This window comes from Colossoma macropomum, unplaced genomic scaffold (assembly GCF_904425465.1).
Source record: "Colossoma macropomum unplaced genomic scaffold, Colossoma_macropomum, whole genome shotgun sequence".
NCBI classification, from domain to species: Eukaryota; Metazoa; Chordata; class Actinopteri; order Characiformes; family Serrasalmidae; genus Colossoma; species Colossoma macropomum.
Window position 1 is genome coordinate 29,669,775 of NW_023494803.1, and position 21,528 is coordinate 29,691,302.

The following is a 21,528-nucleotide window of genomic DNA, read 5'->3' on the forward strand; positions in this document are numbered from 1 at the left end:
TTATAGATCATGACTGAGGTGTTTATATGCTCACTCTACTCAACACTCTGATAGAAATCTCTGTTTACATGCACACTACAAGTAATCTGATTCACAATTACACGCATACGTAGAGCACCATTTATTGTAGATGTTACCATGACAGTGACCATCACATAAGTCCAGGCAGTGTGAGACAAGCAGCAGAGAATTACCTGAGTTTTCAGCTGGTGCATTTGTGTTTTTAATTGTTTTAAAATGATGTCAGACTCAGGAAATCGTACTTCACATGAACTTATTAAAGAAGGGCAAGAGGAAGTGTTCTGAGACACTTAAGCTGCCCGTTGCCACCTTTTAAAGTTCAAAGCATCAACTTCGTCTCCTCTGCAGACCAGTTTCTGCTCCCGCCATGTTGAACGTTATAAACTTTCGCTATAACATGCGCAGAATGTACTTTAAACTTTCCGATTGGGAATGTAATCAGATACAGGCGTTTACATGGTTATTATTCTTCTATTTAACAAATTTTTTACAGGACTTCCCACCTCGTTTAATCAGATAGAAACTGTATTCCGAACGGCCTTAATGGGACTAGTCTACTCCGGTTGAGGTGTATACATGGACATATTGAGCTATTAGTTGGTTCATTAGTAGATTATCAGGCTGCATGTAAATGTGGCTACTGTCAACAAATAAGAAAAGCATACAGTGAAAAACAGGATATCTTGAAAAGTGAATTAATCTTGTCTTAATTAATGTAGCCCATATATCCAACACTTCTTATTATAATATTGTTGTAAGAATATTCTAAAATTATTTAATTTAATTTCTAGATATTTTTTTAATTGATTGATTGTTGAAGATTGAATGACAACAGCTGCTTTCATCAGAAAACTCATTAAGTAAAATGAAGGTACAGATGTCTCCCAGTGACACATAACTCTGCCAGGAAAATCGAAAAAGCAGAAGTGGAAACACTGCCTCTACGACATCTTGCCAACCTGTGCTAAATATAAAAGCCCACACCTGTGGGAGGCTTCCAAACCTGCAAGTGACACACAGACGGTTTGATTACCTGACAGGTAGATATTATCTCCCGCTGAAATGACAGAGAAGAACTCGCGGTCGTAAAAAGGCAGGCTGGCCAGGGGGTACCACTTGTTGTTCTGGGGGTTGAAGCACGTGACGGCTGTCAGCGAGCGCTGGTTCATCCCAATGACCTGCCGCCCCCCCACCAGCACTATCACCTCGGCAACCCCTGCAGGGACAGGCACAGCAAAAAAATACAAAAATAAATAAATAATTTTAAAAAACACAGCTTGACATTTTGAGTGGACGGAGAGGCGTAGATCCAGCTTAGAAAAAAAAAATATATATTTTACAGCATTTAAAAGGACAATCTAAATGACATTTCTAGAAATGCTGTCCTTTTTTGATGAATTATTAATACATTATAACATTTTTCGAGAGAGGGCATGGACCCTCCATGCCAGTTGGTTCTTTTGCTTTCACAACAGCTTGAGCCTTTTATCTCTCATTTGTTGGCGGTCGGGAGAACAAACAACAAAAAGGAAAGCAAACAACAAGCACAATCAAAGAAATGTCTCATAAAACTCATGAGGGAAAAGGTTGTATAATCGCAGAAATTAATAAAGAAATGGAAGTCACAGAGTCTAGAAAAGCAGAAAGTTCCCAAGCCTGAGATTCAGAACTAAGTTTAGAGAAAATGCAGCACTGTCTGACATGAAGATGTGCTGAACTATTCCCCTGGCTTGTGCAGACAAAGCTTTCCCAACAAATATATTTATTTAGGGAATGATAAAGTAGGAGATTCACTTTTGTAGGGGGGAAAAGAGATTCTTGTCTGTGGGCTTCAGGCTCAGTCAGTTTGTTTGACTGGCCAACAAGATTTTTATCTCCAAGCGTTTGGATTAAAATTCATGACATACATTCCTCCTCCAAAAGCAGAAGGCTGGGGCAGAGAAGATCAGCCGTGTGCAGTGGGAGAAAATGAAACGTCAATGTTCACTACTTACAGTTCAAAAAAAAAATCGAGGAATATGAGAATATAGCCCAGTTTTGCAAAATCATTTTCCCTTGGAGGACCCTAAGTACTGTTGCATTTCTCTTGCCATCATTAATTTTTCAATAAAAAAGTACATTTGAGTCATTCTATTTCTAAAGGTTTATGTATTACAAGATGTTGGATTTCTGCATAGGTGGAGAACAGCAGGCCCTTACAGTGATGCAAACAACTTGCGTGACCGGCATGGCCATCTGCTCACACAGTGCCTCTGTCTCCAAATGCTTGGCATAGATCGGCTCAGCTATTGTGTGTACTGTTTGACCCGGCTGCTTATGGACCCCCTCCGGCCTAGAGAGGCACGCTGCCTCGGGGGCAGAGAAACTCTGGCCCCACATCTACAAGTGCAGTCCATTCCTGACACCTCAGTACCACAGGGAAACCGCCACCCCATCAATCACACTCTGTGAGACAGCTTTGCCAGCGAGCTAAGCTTGTTCAGCTACACTGGAAAAAAGTAATGCATTGATTTTACCCATTTTAAACGCATACATCATTTCCACATAAACAAAGTTTATTAATTGCCAAAAGTAACTAAACAGAAAGACAAACATGTGTGAAGGTAATATATTTCATGTGGACAGGATGTAAACATTTTAACCAAATTGCATTTCAACTATTTACTGTTTTTCTGTTTTCTCAGTTACATAGTATTGTGCAAAGGTCAGAGACCACCTTTCAGTTATTTCATTTCCAATGTCAACAGCCATTGGGCGCAAGTTATTAATTTCTTGCTGTTGGGTAAATATTCAGATTTATTCAGATCGGAAGCAAGAGTGGAGGTAAATTTTTTCCTGTTTTTAAAGATGAAAGCTTTAAGTATTGTTTATCTGATGGTGACAGTTTTGGTGGTCATTCAGGTCTTCCTTAAGTTGATAGAGCCCCATTTCTCTCCATGTTTATCTCTCTCTATCTTTGAATCATTTCTTGAACACCCATTTTTTTGTTTTTTCACTCATTCTCCTTTGATTTTCTCCATCCTTGTGCAAGTGGATTACTTTATATCTTTATATTACTTTATATCTCCCCTGAAAAAGAAATATAGTGTAGTAAATACCTGTTTTTTGTTTTTTTTTTGATTTTTCCCCAGTTTTCTCCCCAATTTAGTCGTATCCAAGTCCACCCACTAGTTAGAACTCCCCCGATCACACAACACCGCCAGCGCTAGGATGGTGAAGGCCAGCACAGGTTTCCTCTGAGACCTGTAAAGCACGACCACATCTTTTCGAACTGTCGCTCACGCAACATCACTGGATAGCTGAACGTGCTCGGAGGAAAGCGCCAACCGGCAGATGTTATGTCAGCTAACAGACGCCTGCGTTGACTTGCATCGCGCTGAGTGATGGGGGGAGGGGGGCCATCCTACCCAAACAGAGAGCAAGGCCAATTGTGCTCTCTTGGACTCCCGGCCATGGATGGCTGTAGTATCTTAATGGCTGTTTTGACTAGAAATTAAATAAACAAAGGTGGTCTCTGACTTTTACACAATACTGTACTTGAAGAAAAAATCTGATTTCTTTTTTACTCAGTTCCATTTTAAACCATTCACATTAAGTTACTAACTCGCATTTTGTGTTTAATTTCATTCTGTTCTGCTTTGCTCTCACTTCCTCACTTTTAGCATACAAAATATAGATAAAAGCATATAAATGTATTAAAATTAATTCCTTAATAAAAGTATATTTTAGCATTTAAAAGTTACGCCAGATGAACCCAAAAAAGAGGAGAATATCACACGACAAAATAACACTTCTGTTTCTATGCTGAGAGATGGCGAACGTAATAAGAAGTTCCACTGCAGTTTTATTGGGAAGCTGTTTTTAGCCAGGCTACTTTTACTTCACTCATTATTTAATTGAAATAAGCATGTCTACCCTCCTCTGCTTGCAGCAGCTCACTGTAGCAGCTATAAACCCAGATCCTCTGAGCTTACAGCGTATGGAGAAGAACGTAGTGCTAATCTGGACCAACACTCATTCGAAGCTTGCTAATCCAGTAATGCTGGGATAACGGGGCTGGGATTCATGCCCTTCCTTCAGGTTCCTGAGCCCCTGCTGTGTGAAGAATCATGCTGTGTCTGGGTCTCTCCTGCTGACAGACGCAACGAGACAGGTATTAGAGGCAGGCAGCAGGGGGCTCGGCCCAGCCGCCGCTCCTTTGCTGATTGGAGTGGATTAAGCAGTTATGAAAAGAGTGTGTGGAGTCAGCACTGAGCCTATATGTATGTTCTGATAACTGCACGTTGGAAGGGAACGTTCCTCTTCAGTCACCGCTAGACCGCACATAAAGCGATAGTAAAAAATAAACCAAAATTTTACCCCCTTACTGCCAATGTACTCCACCAGCCAATGTTTTGTGTCTAATGTTTGCCTCTTTAGTTTTGAACAGGAGATATGGGGCTAATGTAGTTAATGTCAATTAGACTTACAGTCAAATAAACGTGGTCATCATAGAGAGAGACAGAGGAAGGCCTAATATGCTGTCTTGGACTCTCGGCCATGGATGGCTGTGGCATTCCAATGCCTAACTTGCAATCTCTTGATGATAGGGGCAATGTTTAATTAGGTTGTGACACTCGGGGGCCCTATTTGTCTGTACTTCCATCTACTCTTATGTATGTCACACAGTGCTGTCGCCTCGCAGCAAGAAGGGCCTGGATTTGATTCCCCAGCCGGGTGACCAGAGTCCTTTCTGTGTGGAGTTTACGTGTTCTCTCCGTGTCTGTGTTGGTTTCCTTCAGGTACTTCAGTTTCCTCCCACAGTCCAAAGACATGCAGCCAGGCTAAGTGAAGACATTATATTGTCCCTAGGTGTGAATGTGTATGTCTGTGTGACTGCCCTATGATGGACTGGTTACCTGTCCAGGGTGTTGTCTGCCTTCTGCCCAATGAGTGCTGGGATAGGCTCCACCAACCCCATGACCCAGGAGGATAAGTGGCTTAAAAAGTGTGTGTGTGTGTAAAATTCTGACGTGTGATTTCAATGATGTGAATTGGTGGGGTATAAGCTACAGTGCTAAACTCCACTGATCTTTGTTTTATTCTAAATTTTCAATCACTGAGATATAAACAAGTCACTGAGAGTGTTTTGGTGTGAAAACACTAGCGTTTAAGACTGAGAGTGGTTTGGTGTTTTGTTTTTTTCACAGTGGTGTTGGTGAGAAAAAGGGATCACAAAGTCTAAAATGTCATATATAGCCCTTTTATTTACTATCCAAAATGACCAGTGAACCTACATGCATCTTCTGTGTTTTGTAATGTTAATAGTAGTAGTAAATTAGAAAAAACATGTTTTCTTTGGATACTATTTTGCCTTACAACACCCTGCATGTACCCCTCCATCGGGACTGGATTTTAAAAAATATTATTATTATTATGCCAAAACCTTGTCACATTACGATCGCTAATCAGTTTTTCAGGCACCAGGCAGTGTTTATATAATAATTTTCTGTTAGGGAGCTTTTAAAGTCATTTATCTCTTCCAGTGTCTGGTTTCTATCACCACCACTATGGACAATTCAGTTTGCGGACAAGAGTGTATCACATCAATCGATTCTGAATTACTTTGTTAACATCTTAACCACTTAATTTAGCAGAAATTGAGAAAAATCGGTAGAACTCCCCTTTAAGGCAGAGTCTCTGATTAGGGAAGTGGAAATGCTTAGGAGGAGTAATAGGTACCAGTACCAGCGGGTGAACAGGTTTAGCGTTCTTGCACTTAGAACCACATGTGTTATACATCCATCACCAAACACATTCAGATTCCACAAGTTTTGACTGGGTTAAGGTAAACACTCGGCATTCTACTGCAGAAACAATGAAAGGTGGTCTAAAAGGAATAACAGTAAATTTACCTTTAAATAATGGAAAGATTATAGCTCCACTCGCAGCTGTGGACTGGGACATTCAAAATGGAAATCCTTGAACGGTTTCACAGAGCAGAGCTTTTCTTAGGTACACATCAGTGAAATTTGCAGAGTGGCTAAAGCTCAGTAATAAGCGGCGCAGGTGCTGTGACACCCACTGTTGACACTCTCTTTGGCAAAAATGTGACACTGCTGTGGCTGGACTCCAGGCAGCATGTTTAACTGCATTAGCATGGAGGTGCTGTTAGAGGAGATGAAGGGGACCCTTCTGCTTTGCAGATCTACATGGCTATTGGGATATCAGCAGAAGCAGACTGAAGCAACCAGGTTGAGGTTTTAAAAAAGCCATAATGTCTATACACCATGAATAGATCATCCAAGAGGGAATCACATTATATTCTATGTAAACCAAACAGGGATAACTAGAAGAGTGACAAAAGATCATGACAGATGGTGTCTAGTGTAATTACACACTTCACACATTGATGGCGCGTGATGTTATTGTTAGATGAGCTGAAGCGTCTACCTGCAGAGAGTCGCGGGCGAGTTCGGGGCGTCTGCATCTCTTGTCGGGCATGGGGCAACATGTGGTATCGCTTGGCCTCATTAACCAGGTCTCTGCAAGGCTCTGAGGACTTGATGAGCTCCTCGTTGTCCACCACATTCAGCAGATAGCTGGGGTGGATGAAGGGAAGGCGAACCACAGCCAGCAGCTCTGACACATGCTGCAAAAGAAAGAGCAAATCAGCCAGGAACTTGATGACAATCACAGTCAGACAGACAGACAGACAGACTCATAGATAGACAGATAGATGTACTTAAAAAAGTCCTGAGGGACATTTTGGTGCTAAAGCAAATAACACTAAGCATTAGGTACACATAATAAACAGACACAATTACACACACACACAATAATGGTTAATGGGTGTTGTTAAGAATGAAACAAAACTTATTTACATATAAATACAAATAACTATAATATAGAATGTAAATATTTTTGAACATGTTTTGTCATATATACATTTATATTTATTATTAATAATATCCCTACTATTTCTTCTGCCAAGCAATGTAGTTTGTTAACAGTAGGCTATTGTTGCCAGGCAACATAGCATAATGCCAAGCAAAGATTATTTTATTAAGAACACTATAATTTTTAATAACTTAGTTAAGTCTGACCCAAATAATTAGAATGCTCAAGCATTTGTTTGTTTCCTTATTTAGTATTCGGAAGCTTTGTCTTCTGTTAACCCTTTAGACCCTACAAGGTTCTGCAACTTCTGGATTCCAGTTGATTTTCAGAGTTAGACCCTTATTAACACTGTGTTAAACAAACCATCTTATCATAACATCTTACTTCTGTATCATCACTGCTACACAAAATAAGCAAAAATCTAGCCAGACTCATCTTTCTCCTTATCTGACAAAATAATAAGCACATCTGTCTCCTGCATCTTTGGGAGTCCATCGCAAAGAGGGAGCTATAAATATGTAACTGTTTATTACAAAAACTGAAACAAACAGACTTTTATTAATTATGGTTAATTATAAAATGTAAACATTAATGCTTTTAAGGGTAGTATTGAGAACGACTATTTGAGTATTTGTTCAGAAACGCCAATCAGTATTCAAAGCCTGTAAAATGCTGTCTGGGACAGCTGTAAACGGCACAAGAAAACAGAATTCAGTTGATGTGTGCTATCATATAGTATATGTGATGGACACTACTAATCAAAATCTAGCTGATAAGATGTAAATTCTTGTATTTATTTTAATGCTATATGGTGTTTTACTTTCATAAAAAAATGAAAATTCCTGAATGTGGTCTATAAGATGTTTTGCAAAGAAACCCTTTATATTAAGTATTTTATAGATAGATAGATAGATAGATAGATAGACAGACAGACACATAATTGCACACATTACATACATTTACATAAACACCCAATACAATGACTGATCATCTGTTACACAGCATTTTATAATAGGAAACAACAAAAACCAAAAAACATGTACTAACAAGAGCCAAAGAAGTTTGGTTCGCACCTGACTATGCATCTAAATCTCTGTAAATAGATTACATCTTCAAAACCAATCTCTCACAGTGACAGGACAATGGATAAAGAGTCCACAGTGGGTCTGGGCTTGCCGTTAAACTCACATAATAAACTTCAGCACCAATTACCCAGTAATCAAAAATGCCATTGCGGCCTGGCAGCCTTTTATGGCAGCAGCCGGGTGATAATAAGCAGGCAGAACAGCTTGGCGTACAGGTGAGCGTTTCTAAAAGCCCCTTTTACTGCTCTGTGGGATGGGAGGGGGGAAGTTGCCATGGTGAACAATCCTGTCTCTGAATGGCTCCTTGTTCCACTATATTTCCATTGAGGCCTTTGTCCACATCAGGGGAAACTTGTAAACACAATGCGACATGACCAACAGCTGGTGTGGCTTTTTAATGTTTTTTTTCTCTTCTTTTTTTCTTTCTTCCTCCCACTCTCACCGGTGACAGATTTCAAAAGCAAATGCAGCGAGCACATTATAAGACACAATATAGGCCCACAAGAGGCGTAGCACAGAAATAACTCTGACATAGAAATTGCTCTTCAACACATATTCTCATTCAGATGTGCCTGAGTCTGGTCTAATTCAGGAACTATAAAGGTCAGAGTCGTGGGTGTGCTGGTGGCATTTCCGTGTAGTCTCAGGTGAGAGACTATCTGGGAAGATTTGCACCATCATATTCAGATAGTTTATCTATCTGGCATTTCAAGAAGGGAGGTCTAACACCAGTATTCACTGGCCTTAGTGTGAGTGTGGGATCTTACAGCTGGGAAAAAAATGTATTAAAAAATGTATTTTTAACAAAATCTGCAGGCGGCTGCACCTGCAGAGAAATCCCTCTGGATTACAACCATTCTTGCCTCGGCTGAAGCAATCAAGGCTTATCGACTGTATGATCTACGAATCAGAATTCAGCTCCGCTTCTGCTTTGGTCGAACTTATCTGCAATAATGTCATGGCAGGAGGGAGCTGGACTACAGTGTTGTATATGCGATAGAGATACGGAGGTTCCATGCTGCAAATAAAAGCCCCCAGCTTTATTCACTGTCAAGAGCTGAATGTGGGCTGCGATTCCCCCTAACTGCTTTCACTGTCTGAAGACTGTCTGAACTGAGCTTAATGAAGTTCAAGCATAAGTAACAAGGTCGATCGCATTGATACTCTAAGTCGAAGAGCGATTTCTCGCTTATGTGAAAAATAAGAAGAAGTCTGTAGGAGACGTTCTGTAATTACCAGAAGGCAATGCAAATAGCTTGGAGATGTGCTGAACACTGAAAGCCCTTTTAAAGCTGTTTAGAATAAGATTTCAACAGCAAACTCTCAGTCATTCAACACGCAGTATATCTCTGTAATAAAACGCACTGGTAACACACTTCACAGGCATTCTGCACTTCAGAATGGCAATGGAAATGGCAATATGTCTCCTTAAAGAGCGGAGTCAATTTTAGCCATTTGTTTTAGTGCTCAACAACCTACAACCTCTAATATCTAATTCTGTGTACGGTTCTACAGCATGATTTTAAGCCACACTGTAAGTTATATTTTGTGAGTTTACTTGCCAGATTCTCTTTTATTCATTGAATGAACTTCATTTCTATCTCTGCGGTTGAATAAGTGGGACAAATTGGATCCAATCTGCCAGCAAAGCAGCTTTGCCAGCTATTCTGCAAAGGTGTAATCATATTGTTTTTTGTTTCTGTATATTTGTGGACTTATAAAAAGGGCACTTTTTCTCTAGTAAATTCAAGGCATGCCAGCAGAGATTTTGAAAATACTATGCCATAAAGCAAATTCACTGAGGGAGAATGAATAGATTTATTAAGAACAGTTTAATCCAGGGCTGTTCAAAAGTCGGCCTGTGAGTATGACTGACTTGGTGAAAACAGTGAAAATAATAACAAACCCTCTTCAAGCAAACTTAAATATGACCTTTTCTTAACTTCTATTTATTTTTTAACATTTTGGGAAAAAAATTAAACCTAAAAGTTTTGCATAAATCACATTGTATGTTTTATTTTTTTTCACCCAATACGTTAAATTCAGAAAATAAACAGTAAATGTGCATTAAAATATGCAGAAGAGTGTTTTTTGTAGAAGATGTGTTAACTTATTTTCATTAAGAAAATCAGCTGAACAATTTGACCACACCGCAACCCAGAAGGATAAGTGGTTTAGATGATGGATGGATGGATGTAATTTGACCAGGGGCGCATAAACATTTGCTTATGACTGTACATATTACTTATGAAATTCTGTATTTTTAGCGCTTCATTAATAAAATATAGGTTAAGAACATAACATTCAAATGTATCATGTAACTCCATTGAAACCTCCCAGCTTTATTTGTATACTGTTTCACATTTTTAGCTCTCAGCCCACATCAAACATTGCACTTTAGCCCCCCCCCGGATAAAATGTTTGAGCAACCCAGGTGTGAATGACCAAACAAATAATGCATTTACATTAAGCAATAAAATACTGTCTAACTGATTTAATATTTTACTGCTCACTTGACATTAAAAGAGAAATTTAAAGGGAAGGTTGCCTCGGACTGACTCACTGTGTGCCTCAAGAATATCAGTGAAAGGCCAATTATTTCAGTTAGCTGAAGAACCATGAACCAGCTCTTTAATGAGAAGCTCATGTGTTTTCTTTTAGAGACGCTCTCCTGACAGTCCAATAATCTGCTCTAATATTTTATTTCATGGCCAGACATGCTCACTGTGTACCCATTATTATCTTCAAGTCAAATAACAAATTTTAATCCCCAGGGCAAGACACAACAAGCCAGAATCAAATTTGTGATGTTTATTCCACAGCTTGTAGATATAAAATTTATCTACCTAAGCCATAAATCATGAGGCCGGCGTTGCTTGCTAAACAAATCTGTGTGAAGTGAAAGTAATGGAAAGTGAAAAATCACTGAGCTCTCCTTATATGTGCTTTCTTCTGCCTCAGGGCAGGGTTACGAGAACGGAAGAAGAAAAAAAGACTGTAGTGCACACACACACACACACACACGCACACACACACACACACACACACACACACACACGCACACACACACACACACAACATACACACAACATACAGCACTGTGCAAAAGTCAGAGACACCACTCATTTATTTAATTTCCAATCTAAACCGTCATTAAGTCAATTATTTTCAGATGTTTCTGAGGAGATTAGATATGTGATAATGCCCTTGCATAAGGAAGAGGAAAGTGAGTTTCCAAAACTGGAGATACAGAGAAAATGGGACTTCTAACAACCTTGCAAAACCTGGTAGACCACCAAAACTGTCACCATCAGATAAACAGAACACTGTAAAAAATGAGAAGTCAGCTCAACGTAAAATGATGTAGTAACTGATTACATGGCTTTTCTTGAGTTGATTCAACTTGAGGACACCAGAGTTCACACAACTCAAACGTCTTAGCTGAGTCAAAAATTCTCCCAGCTGTTTCTAGGTCTGCATCTCAGTTAGATAAACAAAACTGAATTTGTGTGGCACTCCTTCTATCACACAGTCCCATCTGGCATATTTTCCACTTGGGCTTCCAAATATGGACAGTTATTGTATTGCTGGGATTCAAACTCACAATCTCCTGATGTTGGGATGAATTGTTAGACATTTACATGACGTGAGACTATGCCATGCCAAAATTTGAGTCACTTCATGTGTTCCTAAACGGTGCAGTGGACTAAGCCATCACAGGTTGTGAGTCTGAACCCCAGCAATGCTGCAGCTGTCCATAAGTACGTACCCAAGAGGAAAAGATGTTTAGCAGGATTGTGTGATGGAAAGAGTTCTGGCTAGTGGGGAAGCTGAGTATAAAAAACAAGTTTATTTACAAGCACTTACCTAACGGAGATGCAGAACTAAAAAATTCAGAGAACTTTTGACTCAACTAAGAAGTTTGAGTTGGGTGAACTCTTGTGTCCTCAAGTTGAATCAACTCAAGAAAAGCCATGTAATCAGTTACTATACCATTTTGGGTTGAGCTCAGGAGAAAATGAAGCTGGTACTTCTGTCCATCTATTCACTGTGAGCAGACAATTCAACACTATCAGTCTGAAAAGATGTGCAGCTCTCAAGTAGCCGTTATTAAGAAAAGGAAATAGAAAATAGACAACATTCGGCAATCAAACAAAAAAAGTTGCTGATGTTCTCAAAATGATGGTCTGATCACTCCTGAGTCCAGATCTCAACATTACTGAATGTGTTTGGGATTATTTTGATCGTGAGAAGCAGCAAAAGCAGCAACCATCTTCTAAGACTGAAGTTTGGAGGTGTGGAAAAATACCACAGCAGATTTCTTTGAAAAACTGAAAGCAAGACTCCTGAAAAGGTGTTGCAATAAAGGCGGAGAATGGACTCGATAAATACTGAAAAACTACATTGAGTTTTTGGGGCTTTTATGTAATTTTCTGGTGCTGAAAAATGACTTGTACTTCATGGCTACTTTGACTGGGAATTAAATAAACATAGAGTAGTCTCTGACTTTATACATTATATACACACAAATAAATATATATATATATATATATATATATATATATATATATATATATATATACATATATATATATTTGTGTGTGTATATATTTATACAACAGTTAGTACTGGCCACGCAAGCTGATTGGTTGAGAAGCATTCTAACCGTGCTGTTATTTCGCCATAACATCACCAGATGCCATTGCAACAACTTTGATAGAAGACACTCAAGCTATTTGAACGTTTTTACTTCTTACTTTGCACACAAACAGAAAATGGATACTTTGAAGATCACATTTGACCCAGAGCCGAGTTGGTCAGATTCTGAAGATGAGGCTACACTAAATTCCCAAACTGTCAGTTGGTCTGTGTAAGGAGCTGGAGAACGAACTGCCGGCTGTGCAGCGAGTGAGCGGAGCTCATTACTGTGACGTAGCAACAAGCAGCTTTTGAAGGAATTTTTTGGCAGAAGGAATTGCTCACATTAAAACATATTAAATGCCACGTTCATTGCCCAATTTATTAATTTCTTACTTTATTTATAAAAATTTTGTACAAAAACAATAGAACACTCAAGGTTGTGTGTTATCATGAATAACATCACGGCTGTGATGATCTACGACCAAATCACAGCCGTGATGTTATTTTGCGATAACATACTCCCTCTTGTGTTCTATTGCTTAAATATATATATATATATATACTCACACACACACACACACACACACACACATTTTTGTCCTGAAACTGTATGAAAACTACCACCCACATGCAAGGGCTCACACACACAGTGATAGGCATGGGTGGGTGGGCATTAGAAGTGTACAGGATGTGAGGAGTTAGACACTGGAGCTCATCGAGTTTGATTGATGGGGTGCACAGGTGTGCTGAAAAGAAGACAGATTAAACATGTCCCCGGAACACTTTCCTCTCTATGGAATAAATGGAGATGTGTATTCAAGCACAGCGGAGAAGACAGTGCCATCACACTGGGCAATGTCAGCGCTCTAATAACGCCTGCAAGCTCAGATATGGGGAATTCATATTAAACAGCAGCAGCAGCTTGAGCTTCACTGTGAAAAATGACCCTCTAAAACAAGCTCGATTGCTGCGCTCCTTGATTGCATCTCGTTGTAAACCAGAGTGAGCTTGGGGTTAGCGTGGAGTGTCTCTGGAGAGGGGGATGGTGGCTACACAGAGAGGAGGGGGTAGAGCTGAATCAATAGTGTGGCAGCAGACAGAGAGCAGGATGTTCACCATAACTCTTAAACATGACTCTGAAAAAGTGTGCACTATGACAAAGCTGCTAAGTGACTGCCATTGCTCTACAATTGGAGACCACTGGGTTTGGAAGAGTGGCCCTTTCTACATTTTAACGGAGCTGGAAGCTCATTTCCTGCCACTGGCTGCTATCAGTCAGAGAGTAAAACAGACAATTATTAAGATATACGTCTGGCCGGCAGCATGTTAGAGCAGAATCGGCTTCGGCCTGTCACCTACAATTCACCATCAAGCTGCAATCGAACCAAAGATATATAAAACATGTTGGGATCTCACAAAATTTATTCACAAATTCATACAAGTTGCACTATGATTCAGCATATACTTATGCTATGTATCCAAGCAAGAGCATTATTTCATCACTCAATCATAGCTACAGCATCAGCATTAAACTAATGAAATGGATAAATATGTCTGCAGACGCTGCAAATCAAATTCTCAAGGTTGGAAGACTTAATAATCCATTTATGACATTGATTTTTATGTCCCAAAACAGCCACCATTTGTTTTTAAATGACAATTTCCAACCTTCCTTAATCTTTTAGGTTACTTTTGTCACTTTTTAAGACTGATATATGTAAATGACCTCTGTTCTGATTGGTCCTATGTTGCGCCTTGAAGAAACCGTCCAGGCTAGAACACTGCTTTCAACTTCTAAATGAAAGGGTGGAGCTAAACTGCTGTAGGCTGTATGTAAATGTGTTGTTTTTTTGTGACATCCTAAATACAATGAATTTTTAAATACAGCAGGAAGTCAGGCTGCATCCCTGTCCCTCATAGCCACATGGTGAGCAGTTACATCCCATTGTTTTGAAGTAAATGCATCCCAAAGCCTGAAAATCTGTTTGGAACACTGAGAATTGTCACTACTGTAACACACATTTTTCTACAATAAGTAAATCTTTCATGTTTTAATGAAATTTTTTTATGATTTTGTGTGTAGAACCGTTCAGACCTGTTTTGCTAGTCATGTATTGGCTAGCGTTATTGAGTTCTGCTCAAAATGACCTAAAATTGTCACTTTTGAAACATTAGGCAAAGTTTGGTAGTGTTACGGTTGTTTTGATAGTGACAAAATCTAATGTTCAATCATTTATTTTAATAAAACAAACATAATTATGACATTTTATTCTAAAGTCCAAGTCAGTTAAAAGTCTGAAATGAGTTTCTGACTCTGACTTTGAACCAATTTAGTAGAATCATCCATATATACACCATATAGACTTGGGAGTGAACAGCATATTTAGAAGCTTTAACACTATTACATCAATGGCAACCATAAGAATTAACAGTCCTCCAGTTGAGGTTATAAATGCCAAAACTTGCTCAAAAATGAAGAAAAAATATCTCTACAATAATGTTATTTCTGCTGGTGTTCCTGTGGGGTTCTAGTAGCATGTTAGGACTAAGCTAATGGTGATTCACATTAACATTTTTGGGCGATTTTAGGTCAAACCTGGACATTTGAAGCTTATAAGTGTTAAAATTATACAAAATAACATTATGTCAGTAGTTAATCTGATATGTTAGGCCTTCAGTTCAACTCCTGAAGTTCTAACCAATGAGAGAGCTTGCCTGGCTATATCAAAATGTACCACAGAAAAACTAAATCCTGACTGTACAATTTTCAAGACTTTCAAGACTGTAACCAAAAACCTCAACTTAACAATGAAATTAAATTAATAATACAAGTATGATGATTTTACTAGCTAAAATTAAATAAATAATCATAGAAATGTATTTTTTAATACACACAAAAATCATTAAGGCTTCCAAATAGATTAAATGTAATATTATTTTTTGTTTTTTTAAAACATGCAAGGGATATTTTTTATTTGATATGGCTCTTTAAATTAAAACAGACAATCATCAAACGTGTGTCAACAACAGACAAAACAGAGCTCCCTCACTGAGGTTTTTGTTTTGTAAAGGGGCACCGGAAACCAAAATACACCCCAAGTACACCTTGAGTTCTGTCTGAACAAGGCTGTCTGAGACGACAATAAACAGCAGAAAGTCAACAAGAACTAAAGTTCTCCTAAGTCACAGCTCAAAGACGTCTGAGTGAGAAGTCACACAGGTAATAAATCTAAACAGACAATAACCTAGTGCACCTGGAGCCTGGGCATTATGGGAGTGTGTATTCAGCAAACTCATCCTGCCATACATTCGCACACATATCTACACACACATAAGCTACACAAAAGTAAAGAACAGCTTACAAGGGACAAATCAAAAGAACTACAATCAACACAAGGCAATACAATAAACAACCAACCATTACACTGTCAGCGTAATGAAACAAATTCAGTACCTAAATAACGGCACTGATGGTACTGAGATTTAACTAATTACATAATTTAAAAAGAAGAATATATCCCCATATGAGTGTTTCTCTTTAGGGAGTATGCAGAATAAATGCAGAAACTGCATGTAAACTCTTTAGTCATTTACAATGTGTATTGATCGTGTACTGACGTTTTGCCAGTAACCTATTATTATATATATATATATATATATATAAATATATATATATAAATCTGAGTAAAAAGCCCTTACTTGGCACCTTCTTGTTGTAATGCATACGGAGCATTCTAGAATCCACACAACGTAAATATAAGTATTTGGTAAAATCAAACAAAGCACCCAAGAGACACCATAGAATAAATTCTGAGAATTTTACGAGTCTGCCAAATCACAGGGAAACTGTTTGATATTGGGAGTAAAAGCAAGAGAAGTAAGAAAAATCCGAAAACAAACTTTAGAGAGGTAGAGATGGAGAGACTGTGAGAACGCGTGAATAAACAGGAGTCTTTTCTTTGAGTTCTGTCTCAGTGTTATGCTGGATTTGCGATTTCATAGACTAAGTCTCATGGGAGGAGGGTGAAGTAGCGGAGCTCATTTTCACCTGGATTCAGATTGATTTCTTCTCCAGACTGTTGCTCAGCAGAGGCCATCTTAGGCCAAATAAACATCAGGTCACTGCATCAATCTCTATTGCATCCTTTTCAAGCCATCTGATCTAGTTTCGCAGCAATGCTCAGTGCACTCCAAACAGTGTACTCGATCGGCTGTCATGTGTTTTCCATTCAGGAGCAAACACAAGTGATATAAACACTTACAGTTTCCAGTACTATCTAAAAAACATTCAGTCATACTTTAATTCAACCTAAAATGTACTGTGTGGATGACAAGTTAAAACAAAGAACCAAAACTGACCCTTTTCGCACTACAGAATGCTTGGAATTTGTCCTGTCCGGTAAATTATAAAATAAAGTTGTGAGAAAAAAGGTCTGTGAACCCTTTATAATCATCTGCATTCCTGTATGAATGGCTCTTAAACTGTAATCTTCACCCCAGTCATATTGAAAAATCTATCTACCTACCTACCCACCTATCTATCTATCTATCTATCTATCTATCTATCTATCTATCTATCTATCTATCTAAATGGTTTAAGATAAATGATAAAGAATCAAAAGTATTATGTAATTTTTCAAGCATTCTTCTAAAAATCATACTAGACCACAGTCAGCAAAGCAGCACTACACCATTATACTCCCTCCACCATGCTTCACAGTTGGGCTGAAGTTCTGATGTCAGCATGCATGGTTTTGTTTCTTCCAAACATAATGCTGTGCACATCTACCAATAGGCCAAGTTCAACTTTTGTTGGACGGTGGTGATTTCCTCTGTGGTAATACCCCATGAACACCACTCTTTATCAGTGTTTTTTTTAATCAAGTGCAGGAGATCCTTAGCTGTCACCTTAGGGTTCTTTGTCAGTTATTTGAGGATTCTAAAGTGTGCTGTTGTACTGATCTTTGTAGGGTACCCACTCTCAGGGAGTGTAGAAAAGGTCCTGAATTTTCATTTGTAATCTTATATGGCCCAAAAATAAAGCTTTTTAAAATCCAGGAGCAACCAATTCCAGCCTTAAGACTTTCATTGGAATGTTTTTCTGAACCCTGAAAGCCTTATTGATTGGACCATACTGTTCTTGAAACAAAATTCTTGTGATGAACAAAAAATAAAAATTGTGGATTTCTTTGATTTTTCAGGAATTACCCTGCAAGGTTATACAATTTTTCCAACAGCCTTTATTTTTAACCATTTGTTGAATAATGTAAAGTGTGTTGTACGTTAAATAAGAATGTGCTTATATATTATGATTAATTTATGCAGAAATCAGATAATTCCAAAGAGTTCACAAACTTTCTAGCAACCAGTGAAAAAAAAACAGAAATCACTGCATTTTTTTTAAAGGGTACCAGTGAGACTGTGCCTGCAGTTAAGGCTGATAGCTTTCTGTGCCTTTAACCGGAATCTGTGATTTCGTGGATCTTTTTTGCTGAAGCGGCTCCATCAGCCTATCTGGAGCATGACTTGCTGATTGCTGGGACGTAAAGCTGTGATGGCCAGCTGGGCCTTGATCGGCCCTCGCTGTTTAATGCCCAGATTTACTCTGATTCACGCCGTTTCCTCAGTCACTCCTCCTTCTCGCTCACAGATTATACCATGTAATCAACGAGCTATTCCCAGACTTAACACTGCAGAAATAGAGCATGTAAAGCACACTAAATGCATTGCTATTGCAGTAATCTATTCAAATCCCACAAGCATGGCACCCTGAATCTTTCATCACCAACATTACGAGAGGTTTTGGGAAATGTTCTCAGATTTTAACAGCTTTTTTTCTTAGGAAGAAAAAAAGCTGTAATTTTGAACAGTCTATGTGACATTACCTCAAAGTGATCACTCGCTCAGCAGAACAGTGATTTAATCTCGCACTTCTGATAATCACTGGTTGGAGAACACATGAATGACAGGAACTACTTTTATTCTAATTTTACACCAATATTTTATATTTTCAGTGATCTGAGGTGAAGTGGGGTGCCTGGTTAGATACATATACAGTATTATGCAAAATTAGAGACCACCCTCTTTATTTTATTTCCATTCAAAACAGGTACAAGTATTTCATGGATCAATGTCAACAAATAAAGCCGAAAACATATTTAACAGGAAATTACACAGAAGCCTCAACAACTAAATATATTATCATGTTTTTAGTACTTGATGTGTTCATTCTTTGCCTTTACTACATCTCCCATTCTTTTCAGGAGACTTGGTTTCAGTTTTTCAAAGAAATCCAGGGATATTTTTCCACATCTTCAAAGTTCGGTCTTAGAAGTTGTGTGCATTTTCTACTTCTCTCTCAAAGATGAAGGCTTTAACTACTGTTTGTCTGATGGTGACAGTTTTGGTTGTTTACCAAGTCATGCACAGGTTTTAGGAGTCACATTTTCTCTGTATCTTTTAATTAATTTTGGAGCTCCAGTTTTGGAAAATCCTACTTTTTTCTTGTTTTCCTATGACTTTCTCCTTCCTAACGCAAATGGATTATCTTACACCCAATCTCCACAGAAATATCTCCTGAAAAATGCACTTAATGCCTGTTTTGACTTCAAATTAAATAAATGAAGGGTGCTCTTTGATTTTTATACTAATATAAATGTATAAAATAAATAAATATATAAATATATAAATGTCTAAAATAAATGAAGAATTAAAACTGTGTAGGATTCAAAACACCACAATCACCCACGAGGTATTTAGGTCAATCTTTTTCACCTGCTCGTTAAGAAATTCTGGACTCATATCATATCACCACCCCCACCACACTTTCAGCACCGCCATCACAACCAGCCAATCACAATACACAGTCCTGCTCTTACAATGCAGCATTCAACAATGTTTACCAGCAATGATAGAGAAGTTTGGTGTTTTTTTGTTCTGTGATTTCATCACTTCCCCAAAATCGCAATATGATGAAAAATCCATAAACTATGTCTAGACAGGTAATTGGCTTGCATTTGGAGTTTGGAGTGAAAAGGAGAACATGCTGAGGTGGAAGAGAAAAGGGATCTGGAAACTGGAGCTGAGCAAAGTGAAGTGGGAGAGACGGGTGGGAGGACAGTAGAGGTTTCTGGAAAGAGTCATAAAAAGCGAAGCGACCCACGTCAGCATGTCTTTTTTTGACAAGTCACGCTGTGTATATATTATATATCCATACTGTGGGTATTTTATAAACATTCTTAAAAATAGTTTCCTCAGTGGTCCCTGAGTTGAATGTACAATTCTAGGAGAAAAATAGAATTGTACATTCAAGTTGGTAAAGTTGGCAAAGACTTTGACATTATGTGGAGATTCTTTAAAGAGGCACTTCACACTCTCACATCTCTTTTACAAAAATAAAATATTCTATTAATCTATTAAAAAGTTTTTGTAGGGAACCAAAACATTTTCTATATGGCAGCATTCCCAAAAACCTTTTTTGGCACCTCTCTGGTGGCCACTTGCCTTGTGATTTTATTTATATTTTTTTTTCCCTTTTAAAAAAACACCAGTCAAATTTTCACACATTCACAAATATCTATCATTAATAACAAAACACCTTCTTTCCACTAGATCTGGGAGATATCTAAAAAATAATAAACGTATTATATTATCTTATAAACGTATTATATTTATTTTATTATATTACAAAAAAACATGGCCTGCTGCAGCTTAGACCTAATTTCTATGATATCATTAGTTTATATGGTCTTGTGAGATCCTTCTGGTGTGGGTTCATGGCTGTTTCTTCTCTTTACATCACAAACACAAGGGCAACTTTAGTGCTAATAGGTCCTCCATGTGGACAAACTTCATAATACTAAACGGGTGACATGCTTGTGCATGAGTCACCCATTTATTTTTGGTAAGTGGCAGATTTTTACATCTGTCTACCTCGATTCCACCTGGTCTATGTTGTTTATTCATTGTTTAGTCTCAATTTAACTGGATAGTCCACTATAATCCCCTATAGATTACCTACAGATGTTCAAATTGTTAACAAACTATCTGTTGATTTTAAACAGTGGTGGGGTTGGGGTTAGGATTTGGAGCAGGGTTAAGGCTAGGACGAGGGGGAGAATACTGTCCATTTATGAATGCTCCAATTCCACCAAAACCACCAATCCTTAGTATATGCATCTGACTCTTAAAATGATTCTGAATTTAATTTGAGATTTCCAGTAAATTTGAGATATATATTGTTCAACACTGAAAATATAAGGCTGGATCTCTTACCTGTACCCGTTTACAGGGGTCCTTCTTGATCCACTTGATGACCGTCTCATAGACCAGCTCTTCGGCTTTAGTGTTGAGGCTGTCGTTGGACAGGTAGCTGATGAAGTCCTCTTTGGAGATGTTAAGGATTTCTTCCTGACTGGCCACCTCTGGGAAGTTTTGCAGGGCGAAGGCTTTGGCCATGTTGTGGAGCTCCGTGCACTGCATAGCCTCGGCCATGGCCAGCACCCCCAGGCAGTTACTGGCCGTCAACTGTTTCTCTGCGTGAGATCAACACACAGATGTTCATGCATTCAGGCGAGCGTGCACACACACAAATACAAACACACAAACGAGCGTTTGAACCTTCTAAGGTTGAGGGGAAAAAAATCTGGAAAAGCATTTATGATACACGGCTTTGGGGATGGTGTTTGCCGGATTAAATTTCTGCGGGTGTGTTGCTGTGGAACAGGCGAGTGTAATATCTCAAGCAGCTGGCAGGAAAAAGAACTGAGAGCAGGAATCGATTGGACACGGACGCAGGCGGCTCACCCGGGCCTTTGATTAGCGCAGACAGGCACGGACCTTTTCCACAGCACAAAAGGTCAACACAATGACTCTTTAGCCTGTTCTGCCTACAGCAAAGCCG

The 21,528-nt window shown here is 38.6% G+C and overlaps 1 protein-coding gene across 2 annotated transcripts in view; it reads right to left on the reverse strand.

Moving 5' to 3' along the window:
• LOC118823834 (kelch-like protein 29) overlaps positions 1 to 21,528 on the reverse strand; it is a 126,000-nt gene that overhangs the window by 33,326 nt on the left and 71,146 nt on the right. For both annotated transcript variants that reach the window (XM_036593675.1, XM_036593674.1), the window contains exons 8-10: positions 20,901 to 21,160; positions 6,454 to 6,652; positions 1,055 to 1,237 (exon numbers count right to left, since the gene is read on the reverse strand). In XM_036593675.1, the coding sequence (XP_036449568.1) occupies positions 1,055 to 1,237; positions 6,454 to 6,652; positions 20,901 to 21,160 (642 nt within the window). The remainder of the gene's footprint in view (positions 1 to 1,054; positions 1,238 to 6,453; positions 6,653 to 20,900; positions 21,161 to 21,528) is intronic.